The sequence below is a fragment of the Oxyura jamaicensis genome, chromosome 5 (genome assembly GCF_011077185.1).
Source record: "Oxyura jamaicensis isolate SHBP4307 breed ruddy duck chromosome 5, BPBGC_Ojam_1.0, whole genome shotgun sequence".
NCBI classification, from domain to species: Eukaryota; Metazoa; Chordata; class Aves; order Anseriformes; family Anatidae; genus Oxyura; species Oxyura jamaicensis.
Genome location: NC_048897.1, coordinates 22,826,878 through 22,844,744, shown reverse-complemented (window position 1 = coordinate 22,844,744; position 17,867 = coordinate 22,826,878). Strand labels below are relative to the sequence as shown.

At 48.9% G+C, this 17,867-nt stretch overlaps 1 protein-coding gene across 1 annotated transcript; it reads right to left on the bottom strand.

The window, feature by feature from the left end:
• Positions 1–3,074: 3,074 nt before the first annotated feature.
• Positions 3,075–15,493, bottom strand: TMED10 (transmembrane p24 trafficking protein 10). Its single transcript, XM_035328119.1, has 5 exons — positions 15,481–15,493; positions 14,734–14,913; positions 9,929–10,002; positions 5,759–5,885; positions 3,075–5,297 (listed from the first exon to the last, which is right to left on the bottom strand). Coding segments are annotated over exons 1-5 (504 nt in total). The 5' UTR covers positions 15,482–15,493; the 3' UTR covers positions 3,075–5,175.
• Between the last annotated feature and the right edge of the window lie 2,374 nt (positions 15,494–17,867).

Genomic DNA, 17,867 nt, shown 5'->3' with positions numbered 1-17,867 from the left:
AGGGACAAAAAAAAATCGATGCCAAAATCTCATGGAAAGGGGATTAAGGAAACTGGAACACTTGTAGAAAACCAGAAGACTAATTGAAAAAGTCAATGTCCATTTTTTCTGTGTTTGAAAAGTAGAATTATTGTGCCCATTATCTGCAATATCACCCACGGCCTTCCCCACACTGATGCTCACAGCAGTACCTACAAGACGTTCAGCCACCCCACACACTTGTCACTTTACTACACTTACAGAGTCATGCCGTAGGTCTCACAGCAAGATGCACTTAAAGCAAGCAACAGATGCTCAGGTTCATTGGAATATGGATGGCGAACAGGAACCCAAATTCACATTGAATTTTTCACTCAACATTGAAAGCAGCCATGTGATCTGGAGGCAATGTGCCAGTCTGTCCCTTGCAAAATCTTGCTAAAGGACTAATTTGGACTTTACAGGAATATTGTCAGTTACACCATCGTGAATATCAGTTTAATCCAAAGATGTTATTAAGGGTTTTCAGCAGCCAAGGCAGTACATTAATTACATTACATAAGGAAAGTACAGCCCACACTGAGAAGGAAGAAATGAAAAGTCAGCTGTGTGGTTAATTGTAATTAAGATGACAACACAATGAGATTCCAGTTAAATACGTACAGCAAGTATCATACACCTGAGGGAAGATTATCCAAACGATATTCAGGGAAAATAAAGGAAAAAGGAAAAAAAAAAAAAAAAAAGAATGAGCAGCTGGTATGGGAGAAAAAAAAAACCTAGAGGGTAAAGCTCTGCAGCAAACCAGACTCGAGTTGCAATGCAGTGTAGTTGGATAACACAAACATGATCTGCTCAGCAGATGTAGGAACAGTGTGCCCTAAAGAACCAGGAGAACAGTTCATCTCATTAAAACTAACCAAACCGCCTGGTGCAGCTTATGCAAAGATCACATCGTGTCATTGGTTTAAAAGCTCTGGGGAAAAGTTCCTCAGGAATATCAACTATGAAAGGAAATCAAGTGACAGAGGAAAGCATAAAAGTGAGATTGAGCTATGCAAGAGTGGTTCTACCTCTGCCTTTTTTTTGAAGTTATTCAACATTTTACTGTAAAACACTGAAATAAAACAAGTCAGATAGGTCCTCCTGGGTACGGCAGCTCACTCCAAATATGAACTGATCAAACGATTCTCACAGCTGAGATCACCGGTACAGATACCTGGAGATCACGGGCCCTCTGACGGGCTATTTCAGCACGCTGGAAACACACAAGGCTGAGGTAGTGCATTAAGTTTGAGGTGATAAACCACCACCTGCAACATAAGGGATAATCAGGCATCAACTACCGGCATTTTGCTGAAAGTCTGTCACTTCAGCTGCAGCTGAAACAGAGCAATCCCCGGCTCCTTTCAGTGCAAACAGACCTCCAGCATGAAGTGAAACAGGCTTCTAAAGGCAACACAGAACAAAGTACGTTTGTGTTGCAGCAAAAGCTTGGGCTCATTGGCCTCAAGCTTACAGAAGGGTCCAGGAAATGCCAACAGGCAGTTTTTCCCAGAGTCACCACACCAACATCAGTGGTTGTTTGGGGTAGGAACAGCAGGAGGAGCAGATGGGCCCAACAGAGGTTTTTCAGGTGGAAGAAGGGCAGCAGGCAGCACAACCAACCCTGAGCTGCTACACATTTCACTGACCCAGCTTTTTTCTCCTGTGAGAGATGTATCCAGTCCAGCTTTGTGCTCTCTCCTTCCCACCAAGCAACCTTAAAGTGACTTATGGGAAGCTCATTTCCCAAAGATTTTGCTCACTTCTGGCAAAGCTGTCTCCAGCTTTGGCACAGCTAAAGAGATGAGACAAATTCATTAAATGAATTTGCAGTGGGTAAGAGAGACCAGACTACTTTCCCAGGATCTTTGCTGGAGGACCTTATGAAACACAGGGGCAGGAATCCCCTAATGATCTTGCCAATTGGTTGGCAAACTAGTTTGAGTCTAAAGTCCCTCAGCAGCTGCTCCACCATTAAATGCACTGATCTGCCAGTTAGGAGGCAGCGCAGGTGTTGTACACTTGGGTTGTTTCTCAAATATCTGACCGACTTGTGAGAAATGAGCAACAGAGTGCGAACTGCTCGTCTCTCAAGGCACGCACACGCAGCGCAGCCGGGCTGACAGCAGGAGGGGAGCACACGGCGTTATACCTTACTTAGGAATGCTCACACGCTGTGTGAGCGGTGCGATAATTAAATTGTTAGTCACATTGACAAGTGGGTGGAAGAGGCTGGGTACGTCTGATGCCGTTTGCTACAGGCAATTACAGATTTACCAGCGATGCATCTGTCACACACAAAGATGGGCTCAGACCCAAGTATCTGTAACAGCTCGAATTTTGCCCGTTTCCCAGACGTGAAATGGAACGAGCAGAGCCGCTCTGCATCCGCGGCACAGCTCAGACCCACCTGCAACCTACCGCGTGAAAACAGCTGTACGACTTCACATGCTCAAGTATTCATCCATGCAAGAACTTGCAGACACTAATCCTTATCCAAAGATCTGGGAATTCCCGCTCTTCAAACTCTCCCCGATAACACTAACTAGTTATGAAGCTCTCTCATGGCCTCGGCTCTGCTCTGTGCCATCTCACTTGGTTCCTGCTTGACACAAGGACCACAGGCTCGGCAGAGATTTGGCAGCAGCAGTAGGTAAATACCAGATCACTCCCTTCACTGAGCATCTGTGACTCGCAAAGGACAAACTCATCTCTGTGACAATTCAAATCTTCCTCTAAAGCACAAAACTGAAAGCAATTTGGTTTGTCTCGATGAAGTAAATTCTCCCTGGCAGCCGGCAGTGAAAAAAAAAAAAAAAAAAAAATCAAACCCTGTGCTCTACAGCACCAATCCTATTTCACTATTGCCAAGCACAAGGCAAACTGGTAGCCTCAAGATCCCTCCATGTAAAGGAGATGATTTGGAAGAGTGGAAGGGGAAAAAATAAAAAAAGAAAAATGTCAACTTCTAGTAGAGATGTTTTTTGGAATGACCATCACTGGCTGCGTCAACCCCACAAATAGAACAAAGAGGACAAGTCTCAGACAACTAATGTGGGTTGTTTTTCCCCCAAAGCAATTTTATTTGAGAAAATTGACAAAATCCCCCAAGCAGTCATTACAGAGAAATCCAATAGTCCCCCACATCCGTTCCCCAGTACCCACACCAGTACGGTGTGGACCAAGGCGCAACACCGGAACGATGATACTGTAACAGTCACCTGGAGAACGTAAGGCCTCACCACCATTTTTGAGATAACGGTGTCTTCATACTCCAAGAAGGACAGGGAGAAGATAATCACGACGCACAGGATGGGGAAGGCCCCTTTCTTGTACTGTCTTTTCAATTCATATAAAAACAAAAGCAAAAACCTTAACAGATCTACAGGCTTCAAACTGTAGGACCTAAAGCTACCTTCAATGACTTCTGTAATTAAGTCCTGTGGCACCACTGCTGTTCTGCAGTGTAACAGCTTTCAAAAATGTTCAAGGATAAAGGGAGAGGAGTGGACTTGGACTCTTAATATGGCTTTTTAAGAAAAAAAGAAAGCAATATAAGCACTTGCCAGCGGAACTAACAACCCCGGGATCTTGGCAATGGCAAGGGAGCAACAAAACACTTGTTTCTCGATGACAGTAGGTCATCTTTTCTCCCTTTCCCAGAGCTTCACCCCGGACCCTGGACAACCATTTACCCCCAGCAACAGATCAGATTCAGGTTGTTAATTATTAACAAATGCTTTTCTTCCAAATGGTAGGCTGGACCCAGGGCCATAATAACCTGTTCCCTAGGCAGAAGGGTCTAGGCACGTGAGACCAGAACACTGTGCTGCTGAACCGTTTGCTCTGAAGGAATGCAGAGAAGGTGAAAGAATTTTAATCACTGCCTAAAAACTGCAGTGAGTGAGTTCAGGAAGTTAACCAGCCTGCTTTTCCCCAGCCTGGCTTATTTGTTGTAATTCCATCTGGACAGCTGAGGAACCATGACAGGCTGCTTGCTCTCTGTGGTATCACATAGAGTAACAGTTCTGTTGAGGGCACAGTTCAGGCCCCCTTCACATGTAGCATTAGCCTATTCCTACCCTGCACTGCTTTTCAGGATCATCCACGTTCTTCCAACAACTCCTCTGCCATCCTTCAAAGCACCCCTTGCATCCTCAGACCTCAAAGCTTCACACTTCACATTAACAGCAGCTCACCTTGCTTTGAGGTCTCAGGAAGTGAAATTCAGCCAGCTGCCTGCTGAATAAACGTTACACTATTAGCTGAAAAAAGTTTCCTGCTCAATTTAAGATCAAGATTCCTAGCATAACCTGCTCCTATTTGCTCTGTGACTGTATCTGACTGAGGCCTTCTCTCTGCACGAAAGGTCACCAAGACTATGGCTTTCAGGAAAACTGCTGCATCATTTCAGGACCAGAGAGGCAAATCCAAGACAAACGCATGGAGTAAGGGCAGGACCAAGGCTGGACAGCCTATCTGAGCAAAGCAGGGGTCTCCTTTCCAAGCTCAAGCACATTACAAAGCCCTCCTTCCAAGGCTCCCCTTCCTCCAGGCTGAACCACCGTATGCTCAAGTACCTTGACCCATCAGCTCCCACAGGGAGAAACACCAAGGTCCACAACAGGGACCAAACCTTGGACTGCCCTCTATCCTCAGGCTCTGCTGGAATGGTAAATCCTATTTCTTTGCCCTCACCTTCGCTTGCATGAGGCCTAGATCCCAGCTGGTCAGAACAGGGAATCCCCCACTCTGCCCCGGTGCTGGCTGCACGGCACCTGAAGAGCTCAGCAGGACCAAGTGGCTCAGAGTAACACTACAGTCACAGACAGATGGGAGACATCATCAAGATTATAAAAGGAGAACAGACAGCGCAAAAAGCTCGCTGCAGCTGTCATGGAAACATCATTTTTTATTTAACTGCTGCCCCAGGAATCCCCAAACCCATCACAAGCTGCCCCACCCTCAACATCCAACAGGATTTCTCAAGTCCCCAGTTGCCTCCAACTTTATGCTCCCCTCCCCCTTTAGGGTCCAAGTTCCTGCAGAAAAGCTCCAGTCGGTGGGTATCATCTGTGAGATGGCTCCGGGGGGCCACGGCTGGTCCCAGCGGTGTCCAGCTGGGTCTGAGGGGGAGGAGGACTTGTTGCTTTACTCAATCAGTTTCTTGGCCTTGAAGAAGCGACGCAGGTAGAAAACCTGCCAGGTGGCCAGTCCGATGAGACAGCACATGGAGAAAATGCTGAAGTATAGAACCCGGGTGTTTGTCGATTCTGAAAGAGACAACAAACCATTGCATGGTAGTCTGACATCACAGGATGCTCCTCAAAATCCAGGGAACCTTACCCTCCTCTCTCCCCACCCCTGCGAAACCTCAAAGGCAAGATATCAAACGATATGAAGGCAAGGGCACCCAAGCACCATCAGTACTTGAGAATAAACGCAGAGGGAACAATGAGAGGGAACAAGGTGAAACTTTGGTTAATGGACAACATGAAATGGTTCAGATTAATTCTCATTAGGAATGGAGACAGGAAGAAATGGTTTCTAGAAATTGGAAACAAGACAGTACGACTGCTCAAAAGAAGAGGAATAGAGGGTTTTCTCTTAGTAGGAACAGAACAGGCAGAGACCGCTGTAATTGCTTGTTCTCCAAACGCTGCCCTAATAACACATTCAGCAGAAGTAAGGGTCTTAGAGCTCCAGCTCTCCAAAGGAGCACACAGTCTCTTACCGTTCGTGTCCCTCATCTCTTCTTCTCGTTTCTTCATATAGGCAAAGTCATTCACAATAGACTCTGAAAGATCTTCCAGCCGCCTCAGTTCTACCTCCAGAGGCTTCAACTTCTCCACTTTAGCAATCTACAAAACAGGAGAGTCAGGCAGTCACTGAACCAAAACCAAAAGCTCCTACGTGTGCCAGTTTGAACCGCTCCTCACACACTCCAGATCTGGGGCATCCTTCCCCCTCAGGAAACACCTCTATGAGCCAGAAACTCCCATTGCACAAAATGCTGTCACCTCTCCCACCGGTTTGCTGAAACACGCTTAGGTCTTCCCCTCCTACTCAAGAGAGGAGCTCAGCATGCACACAAGCACATTTCTTCCTTATTCGGCCCAACGTTAGCTTACTCGCAGTTGGCTTCTGATGAGTGGGTAGAGGAGCTTGCCACGTGGCTACACTTCCAGTGAACAGAAGTCACAGCCCAAGATAAGGTGATTTTAACATACATGTGTGTGCATGGATTGCTGTCTGTGCACACTGGATATTAGCACCGAGACTCACTTGGCTAAATGTTGCCCCAGAAAGTCAGGGCAGTCTGATCCCAACAGCAGCGGTTCGACTACACCCACAGGAGCTTGGGGTTTGTGAACTGACAAGCTCAAGGCCAGCACATGCTCTTGGCAGGGCTGTGCAGCTGCACGCACTGCAGCTGCCTCAAGCCACCAGATGCCGCTGTTGGAATACCGATGGGACGGGCTCTGCTTGAGCCAGTCAGAAAGATAAAAATATGCTTTCCTCGTAAAAGCTGGTTTTATAAGACGACATTTTTTGTGCAGGTCACGCAGCCTGCAAGTCATAGACTTGTATATAAAAGGAAAATCTACAAGGAATTCAACTAGAAAGCACACTCCGTAACAGCAACTACTTGAAGCTGAGTGTATAAGCACGTGTCCTTGCCCTGATCCTGACCATAACCTGACTAAGTGTTATGTAAAATCTGTGACAAGGACGTTTCTAACTGCATTTCCTGCCACTGCTGCATCGCAGGCTTTGGATAACTCTGGTTCTTGCACAGAATTTGTCACTACCACGACTGACAGGCCCCCGCCAGGAAGCCAGACTCCGTGTCCTGAGGTAACGCAACGCAGGGAAGACTCGCTACAGAAAACACACCGCTTTCAGCCCAGGCTGGCTGTGGAGCACGGGTGTCCCCAGGATGACTCAGAGAGGAGGCCCAGGAGGCATCCCCCAGCTGTCCAGCCCCCTCCGGCAGGCAGTAGGTGGCGCTCGGGGAGCGGGCATCCTGGAACGCTGCTCAGACAGCTGCCTGCGCTCCGGGACTCTCACGGACACCGCTAGCTGAAGGGTCTTCGCATGACACACATCTCTTGGTAAGCAGCAGCCTCTCGAGCAGTCATCTGAGTGGTTTTATGCTGAGGTGAGCTGTACGTTAAATCTGCCAGCACAGCAGTGTCAGTTTGGAGCACACGTGCGAAGAGGGCATAGGAAATGTGAGGTTAACACCCTCCCGCTTTCTAGTCAAGAGGCTGCACTGACAAAGCTCTGTCCAGGATGCACATCTGCCAGCAGATCTCTGCTAAAAAAAAAAAAAAATAGCACCAGCAAAAGCGTGCCTATGGCCTGGACTCTGCTGACACAGCTATAGCAGCAGGTCTGTACCAGGGACAAGGGGTCAGGGACCTCTGCTGACAAAACAACACTGAGCTGACTGGCTCCATTGTCCTCCTGGAGGGCACTTTTCCATACCCACAGAAGGCCTGAAAGGCTCCCCGGGGAAGAACTCTGGCTTTTCTGCTCCATCCTGCATCCCTTCAGCTGCTTTTAATAGGTGTAGTTAGAAAAACGTGATAGCCAGTTCCAGCCTGGCATGTACTCTCATACACACACCCTGAACGTCTCTCAGCCCGAGTGAAACCAAAGAGCACTGCTGCTCCAAGGCAGTTTGTAAAAAGCCCACCGAGCCTCTGTGGTGGTAGAACACCATGATCCTGGAAGGCACAAGAACATCCATACCAAACAAACAACTGAGACAACAACTCCACTGAGCTTCTCAGGGGCCACTTAAAGGTGCATCAAAGCCTAACTAGCACAGACGGAGTCTGTAGCCAAGAACTGGCAATGAGTTGCTCATCCGGAAAGGAACTTAGACCTCCAAGCCTTCTTGGTGTCCTCTGAAAAGTCCTTTCATTCCTACTTACTGACTGAAGAAAGGTGTATTTCCCCATCCCAGAGAACTACAGTCCATCACTGCCATGCAGCAGGTCAGTAAGATTTTCTAACCTGGATCACTCTCCCAGTTCCTCTGCTCCAAAAACATCTGCACCTATGAAAGTTTATGAAGCCAGACTCAGACACCATCCCTCCTCTCACTGCCCATGTCCACACACAAGCAGGACAGTATTACTGCCCCTAATTCAACGCCCTGCATCAACTCTTGTAGAAGTTCAACAAGAACCAGCAGGGGGGAGGACAAAGGCACTGCTGGCTCCAAGGACACTAACAGAAGGTTCAGAAAGGCAATTCCAGGAGGGAAATCTGGCAGCAGCCTTCCCCCTGAGGCCCTACAACAACCTGTCAAGTCAAAAAACACAACTACTCTAGCAACTTGGGGCAGAGGATGAAAAAAAAAGAAAAACCACGACCACACAGCGTGACTAAACATCAGTAGCAGCTTTTCAAGCACTAGGTGAGACTGAGTCCTTCGCAGACACACCGCTCAACAAGGCTTGACACAGCCTGTCCCTCAGAGGTCCCCACAAGGCAAGGATGCTTGCTGGCAGTGTCAAAATCTCCAACCAGGTGGGACTGCAAGTCTAAATTCTTCTTTGCCTACATTTGTCCCTGGACCTTTTCCATTGGTAGAGCTACGCTGGGGACAAGAGTAACGCGTACTTGGTTTTATTCCAAGACAGGTGTATCAGTACAACCAGTGAGCTGCACCAAGTTGTTCAAAGAGAGCCTTTCTGCAGAGGGACAATGCTGCTAGGTAGCTCTATGGCAATGGAACTCGGAGCACGCTTCAGGGTTGATTTAAAGAGATTCTGTAAATGCAGTCACCAAAATCCTCCCAGTTACACTCTCAGGGGTCACCATGTAAGATTTCACCATCTCGTAATCCTTCAACAGCTGGTTTAGCCAGACAGCTGGCCCAACAATTGCTTTGCTCTTCCCCGACCCCAAGCAGTTTTTCTATTCTTCATGCACGAAGACCGTACTGACGTAAGCCATGGAGGAACAGCTAGCCCAAAGATCAGAAGGATATCAGAACTCCAGCTTGCCCATCTGAGGAATTCATTAGTTCTCTAACTGCCACCATACGCAGTCTCCTCTGTTGCCCTGTCCTCCCTAAGGCACCTCCCAAGCTGGTTTCAAGCAGTGGGCAGAGCAGGAATTTGCAGGAACCTTTCTCCTCTAACAACTCTCAGGCTCTGCTGGGGGCTGCTCGACCCCAAATTCTAGCAAGCCAGAAGCACAGCAGCAGCCATCAAAATTCAGCATCCAAAACCGCCAGACTGTCCCGGCCACAAAGCAACTGCTATTCCTCACAGCTGCTCCTGGTCTAAGAAAGCTGTGTCCTCCTAAGATGGGAACGTTCAGGGTTTTATGCCTGTTCCCAATGTCACGCCTTCAAACCAAATACACATTTCACACCAACTACTGCTCTGCCAAATGCCTTTACACTGATATACTGCCAGTTCTTAGGAACTCACAAGCACCGTTTCAGGGCTGTCAAGCCAACGCATCTTCCAGTGAGGAAGGCAGCAACAGTAACGATGCAACTTGACCTTTAGGAGGATCTGATGTTAACCTAAAATACCCTCCACTGCTGGGGCAGGGGAAACTGCACATCTCAGTATCTTGTTGCTTGTAATACCTATGCCCAGAAGCTGGGTCACACTGTCCTGGCAAAGATATAAATAAAAATTCACACATTAGGCTCCAGTTCCCAGAGCCCAGAATGAATTTTCAGTTGATATTTATCTTTTTTTTTTTTTTTTTCTTGCCCTAGCAGACAAAGCTTCAGTGGAATTGTAAGTTGCAGACAGGCTTTCATCACCGCTGGGAAAAGAGCTTCCCATCATGAGCCCCAGATCTACAAATAGCATCACGTGAGTGCTGGGAAAGGGGAGTCCGAGGCGCAGGCAGCCGGGGGACATACCTCCTCGTAGTTCTTTGCTTCGACTCCGTGCTTCATATCCAGAATCACGAGCTGGTCCGGCATCCTCCCTGTTCCTGGAAGCATAATGAAAGGATTCATTGTGTGAAATGTTCAGCCTGCCAGGAAATCACCAGCTCTCTGCAGCGCTGAGGAAGGACTCACAACATCCCTCCCCTCCGTGTCTGCAGCTAACTGCGGAGGCAGCACAGTCCAGCCTAAAAATACAGACTTCAGAATAAATCCTGGCTGAGGGAGAGCCTCCCAAAGATAATGGGAACAAGCTGTGACCAAAAGTGCTAAGTGTGTGTAGGATGCAAATCACTGTAAAAACTGCAGAGGATTAGAAGATGAATACCAGCTGCTATGAGACAGCCTGCCTGAAGTCACCAGGGGGACAACTCTTCAAACTGGGAAGCCCATGTTCCTCCTTGCAGGAAGTACACCAACAGCCATCAAGGTTACTGAGGTTGGAAATGAATTTATATTTAGAAAAGAAGAAGGAAAGCTGCTTTAATTGAGGAAGGCAGCATATGGGGACTAGTGATCCTCACATGCTGCACTATCTGCAGAAACGAAGGCAGTATCTTTGCTGAAGTACCATTTCAGGGAAAGAACTGACCAGGCCCACTGGTCTGAGACCCATGTTGCAAATGCAAACCCCACGACGTCAGGAGGGTTGTTGGGAAGACGTCCCACCACTTCAGAGAACTGCTGTCTGTAGCCACATAAACAGTGTGGAGGAGAAGGCTGCAGTCAACAGCACAAGTATCTTTGAGGCTGTGGCCCCTTGCTGGGGAAGCCTACAGCTGACTCCTTTTGTTTGTTTAACTGCTACAAACTTTCATATGTGAACATGAGAATATTCACAAGAGGAGGAAAAAGTGTTCTATGCATTTAGGACACTCTGAAGAATGCAGCACATCAGCTGACCTGCGTATCATATTCCCCTCTACCACCCACCAAGGAAACGTCTGTGCTTAACACATTCCCAAATCCCAGCACTTCGGGGCACGCAGTTGTCCCCAGCTAGCTGCCAGCACAGCACAAGGATTCACTTACACTACCAACTCCAGAGCTTTTCTCCAGGAGCGTGTCCAACACTCACACTTAGCCCTAGGTAGCTGCCAGGTGGACATTCCCTCAGTCCACAAGCAAATTCAATATACAGGTAACACGGGGTCACTCCAGTCAGAGTCAGCAACACATTGCAGGTCTTCAGTGCAACATCCCCACTTTTTGTCCCTATCCACTGAACAGCTCTTCCAACAGCAGACCGGAATCACCTCCACCTGCTGCTGCTGTCAGAGCACGGAATAATCTACTAGCAACATCATCCTTATCATCTGCAAACTGCTTCTTAATTCCCGAGGGATACTGCAGCTCACAATTCTCATTCAGCCACGTAAAAGCCTAATGGATAAATCAGAATTAGGACAGATTTTTTTGGTTTTCATATAAAAGACCTGTTACTGTAAAAACGAACTTAAAACCCAGCACTGTTCTTTAACAGATGTTGCATACAGCCCTGCGGTGCTCCTTCCTCCAGCCACAAGCTCTGACCACTTTTGCTGCCTATCAGCATGCCTAGAGACTGGCAGGTAGGGTGACCGACAGTAGCTGCAGAAGGAAAACGCAAAGCGCACAGTTCAGAGAGAGTTTTTTTTGTGTTGTTTACATTACAGCAACTTGCCGTTGGACAGCTTGAGCTTCCAGGAAGAGATGAGAAAGATGAAGAGGACAGTGAAGAGGAGAACAGAACTGGAAGCATTCATTTGTCAGGCTGGAAGGGAGAGCTGCCAAGAAAGCAGAAAAATGAGAGCTGCTGGGTGCAAGGGGATGGAAAGCAGACATTCTGCAAGAGGTTAATGTTGTCAGAGACCATCCTGGAAAACCTCAAGCTGCTCTTCTAGAAGATTACTGAGCCCAAGGCACAAGGAGAAGCTTCCTTTAAGCTCATCAGATCCTCAGTGACTCCTTATGCTTCCTGCAGCTGGGGCTCACCAGAGCCGAGCAGATCAACAGCAAAGGAAAAAAAACAAACCAAAAAAAAGCAGTAAGTCCCAGAGATCTTTAACTAAACCATCCAGCTGATACCTACAACACCCAGGGTCTTCAAGAGATTATCTCATACAGGTACAGAGCTGTTTCACGGGAGACTAAAGGAGCTCCTAATTTGTAAAGTCAATGCAAAAACAAGGTGGTTGAACTGGATGTCATTTTTTTCACAAAAGAATGCCAGAAAAAATAAGGTAAAGGTAAGGTATTAAACCCAAAGTCGGGAAATGTAGGATTAGGGAAGGAGCAAAGAGGTAAAGATGGAGATGGAAGAGGGACTTTTAATCAGGGAGTGTAGCAATAGGACAAAGGGCAATGGCTTTAAATCAAAAGAGGGTAGATTTAGATTAGACATAAGAAATTCTTTACCCAGAGGGCGGTGAGGCACTGGCACAGGTTGCCCAGAGAAGCTGTGGATGCCCCATCCCTGGAAGCGTTCAAGGCTTTGGGCAATCTGGTCTAGTGGCAGGTGCCATGGCGGGGGGGGGGGTGGAATTAAATGATCTTTAAAGCCCCTTCCAACCCAAACCATTCTATGGTTCTGTGATTAGGAAACAGGAAGAGCCCTACAGAGGAGTGTGCAGGTTGTGCCGTTCTCAGAAACTGGCATACAATACTAGAGTAAGTGCACGTGGGAACAGATCAGTGGTCAGTAAGACAGGATCCTTCCACCCTGGAAGAGTGGAAAAAAAGCCCACTGTACAAACATGCACAGCTTCAAGAAGCACTCTAAGAACTCCTTCACTCTCTTAATGTGGACCTTCTACACAGAATCTCCTTCTCACTTCCTCTTCCTCATTTCTGTGGTTAAGGATTGAGAAATCCCGGTCGCTCAGATCTCTCAGGGCCCAACGGCTCTGGGCTTCCTCTACCAACAGTTCTCCTCTTCCAGTACTCCAACATCCTCCCTGGCTGCAGCACTGTAAGTCCTGACCACCTACTTGAGGAAACTATGAAAAAGAAAGGAGAAACATGGGGAAAAAGAAGAGCTCAGTCAGTTGCCCCATCCCCTTGCTTGCATTAAAGAGGAAACGAGGCACTTCTTGTGACACGGGTAGTTCTTCCACTGCACCTTAACCAAGTCCTGCATTGATCAGGCCTCACGGTGTCACCTCCCTTGCTTCAACATTTCCTTAATATCCAGCACAAGCAGAGGGAATCTGGAGACACCCACCATGCAATATAAATTGTCAGCAAGGATTACGGGGCCCCTGGGTGAAAAAAAAAAATTGGCAGCTTGAAGGACCCTCAAGAGAAAGCCTATGGAAGAGGACCCAGCTGCTCAGCTGAAGAGCTCTAGATTTTGGCACATCAGTCCCCGCTAGTCACTGAGCAGAAGCTGTGCTTACAAGTACGTTATCCTCATTGGTACCAAAAGCTCTAAAACAAGCTTGCAACAAGACAGGGATGCCAAGGAGCAAACATTTGATGCAATGAAGAGAGCCACAAGAGGCTCTGGCAAAGGCAAGGAACCTCTGGTCACAAGCACTGAAGTAAGAGTCTAGACACAACTAAAGAAAGAAGCCTCTCCCACTTCAGTGCGTGATCCCATGGAAGCTATGAAAGGGTTTGTGGCACTGCCTGGAGGCCTCCCAAACACCCAGGTGTGGGACAGTAAATAGCAGCAGCAACTCTCCCGGATGAGTCACCAGTGCCTGCATGTCTCGATGCGTTAAGGAGCACTGGGAAGCCCTACCTTCGCAGTGAAATAAAAGCAGAGCCCTGAGCATTTGGAGTCACCTGTCACATTTTACAGATGAGACAGAAGAGCTTTTACAAGCCAGGTCCCTCCCCAAACCAATAAAGATAGCCTTCTGTTTCTGGAAAGTTCTCTTCAGCTTGCAAATTACTTGCATCTTCTACACGGAGCAGAGCAGCAAAACAGATGCTGTCTTTCAGCAGATACGAGCAATGCTGCTAGTGACTGCTCTTCAGGGTCTTTTTGGGTAAGACACGGCAGAATCAGCTCCAGGGAGCAGAACTCAGTGACTGTGAGAAGACGTGAGCACCCACAAGCTTGCACAGGCTCACCCACACCAGAGACTGGAACCCACGTGCTGGCTGCTTTCAGCACATTTGTCCCGAGGATGAGCCCAGGCACTCCGAGCAGCACATGCGTCACCTCACAGGAAACGAGCCTTGGTGCTCGTTAGGCAACCATCCCTGCAGTACAAATGCAAGGCTGACGTCCTGCTCGTTTCCCCTTCCCTTTATCGACTGCTTAGCAGTTGTGGGTGCAAACTGAGGCCACGTTCTCCTCCACACGCTGCTAACCTAACAGGATTGCTGCCAAGCACACGCTCCGCAGATCACATTCCAGCAATGAGGAGAGATGGGCAGCAGGGGAGAAAGGTAGGGTCCTGGAAATGAAGGCATCATGCTCCGTCCTGGCTCAGCTGCGGGATGGGGAGAAGCATGAAAAGAGCAGGAGGTGCGGTTTGCTCCCTGGTGCTGCCATTTGCTGCGACTGTGCTGACCTGTGTAGGAGGAACACACAATTCCCCTTTCTTAGGCCTCTTTCAGAAGAAACCTGAGCACTCTGTAGAGCAGCCACAGAGGAATACTTAACTTCCAAATGCAACACAGACAGCAGATGCTCTGCACCGGTGAGATTGTCCACAAACTCCTGAGAAACAGCTTTAAAAGGCAAGATGTTCTGCAGACCACACTCAGAACCACTATCCACGTACCTCTCATGTACACATCCACGCCAATTCATCAGAACCTAGAGGCAGCCAACGGACACTTACCCACGGGAAGCTTGCTCTCAAAGCAGGCCTCAAACATGTCATAGTCTTCAGTGGTGAAGGCGAACTTGCCCTTCGTGGCATCCTCCTTGGCGTACAGGATGTGCCCCGCCGAGTCAGTTATCTGTGCGAGAGAGAGACGGCGAGGGTAAGGAACGCTCACGCTGCTGGGTTTGGGCAGCACGAGAACCGTAAGAGTTCTCCTGGCCTCCCCTCTTGGACCTGCCACATTCTGATTTCTGAGGTTTCTCCTCTTTGCACCTGCATCAACTCTTCCCCTAGGGATCCCCGTCGAGCTGACAGAGTCAGTGCCTTTCCGTAACTACTGACTCTTAAACAAATAGGCAAAACAAATAGAGAAAAAGAAACAAAACCCCAAAAAATGAAAACCAACCCAAAACCGAAAACCACACCAATTTCTCTTCCTCCTATAACCTCTGAATACAGGCTACATTTAGGAACTCTAGCTGTGCCAAACTGTCATTTGTTGCCTTCTTTTTGCAAAATTCAGAAATTCCCACAGTAGCAGACGCAGAGAAGCCTTACAGGACAGAAAGGGCTCATTCCCCAGAAGATGACGCGAAGAAGGGTGTATCTATTACTCCAGAGATGAACGATCAGCCTGGCCCCGAGTTACACAAGGTCAGGGTGCCAAGATCCATACAAGTGGCCACTTCAGAGGACAACTCAGACTACACAGACAGAATAATGACTGCTTTGCACTACGTCTCTGAAATGACTAAGAATAGGTAAAAACTGTACGAGGTCTACAAAAATGCCTTGCCCAGAGTAAAAAAGGACACACGCTCCGTGGCACAGACGGAGACAACTACCATGCTCAATTAAAAGGTCCAGCCGCTCGAAATACACTGACCGACGTGTTGGGTGAAAAAAGGCAGGCGTTACAATACTGCATGAAAGCCAACAGGCTGCCCTTCTCTGGATTGTTTCCCAGTTTCCCTCAGCAGGTATGTCTGAAGAGCTTGGGAACCATCTCAAAGATGCAGAAGACAGGTACAGAAAATATTTTGTGGTACAGAACAGATGAATCAGACATTCTCCTTTACTCCATCTTACAACAGAAATCTACAACTTTGCAATCCACATCCTTGTTTCTCTGTAAAAGAGCCATGTGGAAAGGCTACGTACCCAAAATGATTTTAGGGAAACACTCCGTTTCTTATTTCAGCACCTAATTAACTCCCTGCCACAGGACAGCACTGAGGCCAACCGCTTGCTCATTTTCAGAACAGACACAGTCTTTTACATGGATATAACGAGAGCTACTACGCGAGGCAGGAAAATAATAAAGGTATAAATCCTGCAGCCTTAGGGCCTAAGGAACTAACTTCCTCTGCATACAGATTGCTCCATAACTGTCCATTACGGGATCTGCAGTCGCTTCCCCTGCGCCATATGGTATTTGGCCACACCTGGGAACACCACGGGGCCTCTGCAGCAGCTCCCTTTCAGAGCTCCACCTGTGCCCGAGCTGTGCACAAATGAGCGCACGCCACGCAGCCGGGCACAGGCTGCCTGCACCTGGCCGTGCCAGGTCACCACGTGGTGCTGGCTAACCAGGACGCCTGCCCGACCGCACATCTGGGCTGGCACCGTATAAACTGGCACTGGGCTCTCAAACCAAGCCGCAGTGAACAACACAGCAAAGAAAGCCCTCAAATGCCCCCGTTGTTCTGAGCATTATTCCCTCAGGGCTTTCTAGAGAGCAGAGCTAATCTTTAGCTAGAGGATATTGCGCTGCTTGATCCGTTTTTGTCCTTTACAGCTCCAACAGCCTGCTCACAATCGGGACTTGAGACAGCAAAAGCTGTGCTCTGCTCCCACCAGCACCGAGCGCTGTTACCCGAATCAGCCCCGCACATCACCCATTCAGCAGGGCGCGCGGGGGTGGGAGAAGCTGCTAAAAGCCCAGCCAGAACACTTGTGGGGGAGAAGCTGACCTGAAAGGGATTTTTCATGATATTCAAACGTTATTTACAGTAACATGGTCCTCCACAGACAGGGCATTGTTCGCCCCTGACAAAGAGCCCAGCAATTCCCCAACCCGCGGGCCCAACAATGGCACAGCCGCACGTGACCGGGCTGGCGGGACGTCATCCGCCCCGAAGGCTCCCTCCTGCAGCCAGCTGGCAGATCGCAAGGATTCCTCGGAACAGAGGGTGCCACTGTTGGTGTTGGAGCATCACAAACACAGAGCTCAGCTCACGGACAGGAGCCGCACTGAGCGCTGCCAGAATCAACCACCAGCCTCCCACGTTCGGGTGGCCCCAACCAGGGGACCGAAGCAGGCCAGGCAGTGCGGAAGGAGCGAGACCGCTGTAGGCTGACGTCCAGAGACGTTCCCACACCAACTGGGACAAGGAGAAAGAAGTCTGCACCTAGCCCAGGTGTTACCGCACTCACAGCAGGCCCAGCGCGTTGGGTACCTGAACAGTAAGATGGGAAGCAAGAATGGCATAGGTCGTTATTTGTCCTTTGTAGGTTTTGAGACTGGTATGGGACATTCACTTACTGATTTTCACATCAAATTGATTTTATAGTTCCAACAAAATGGAGCTTCCATGAGCGCTCCTATTTGGGTACCTGCTTCAGCAGCAAAGCCAGAGTGAGACCGAAGCGTTCACCACCTCCCTCGGCAAGGCCTCTGCAATGAGGGGAAGTTTTGGAAGAGACCGCAGGGTCAGAGTGGGCAGCCAGAGAACCAAGGCTCTCAGTCAGAGACAGACAGGGGTATGTGTTCCCCCTGAAATACAGGGCCTCACCAGGCGAATGCTATATGAGGATTTTCAAGCACGTAAGCTGTGTGAATCTGCCCATACACAGGCAAGTTTCCTTGCGTAGATTATGCAACAAATTAATAAAAAATAAAAACCAAAAGCAGGACTCCAGAAAGGGCCCGGCCCTGCCATAACCAAGGACGGCTGCCACAGGGCCGCCACGTGCCCGGGGGCAGATGCTGGCTGCGGGACACCGCGCAGTGACCCCATTTCCGAGCACGGCGCCCCCCCACCGTCCCCGCGTGCGGGAGGCAGCGGGCAGCGGCTGCGCACCCGCTCCGCGGTACCCGAGGCACGGCCGCGTCCCGGCCGCGTCCCGGCCCCGTCCCCCTGCCCCCG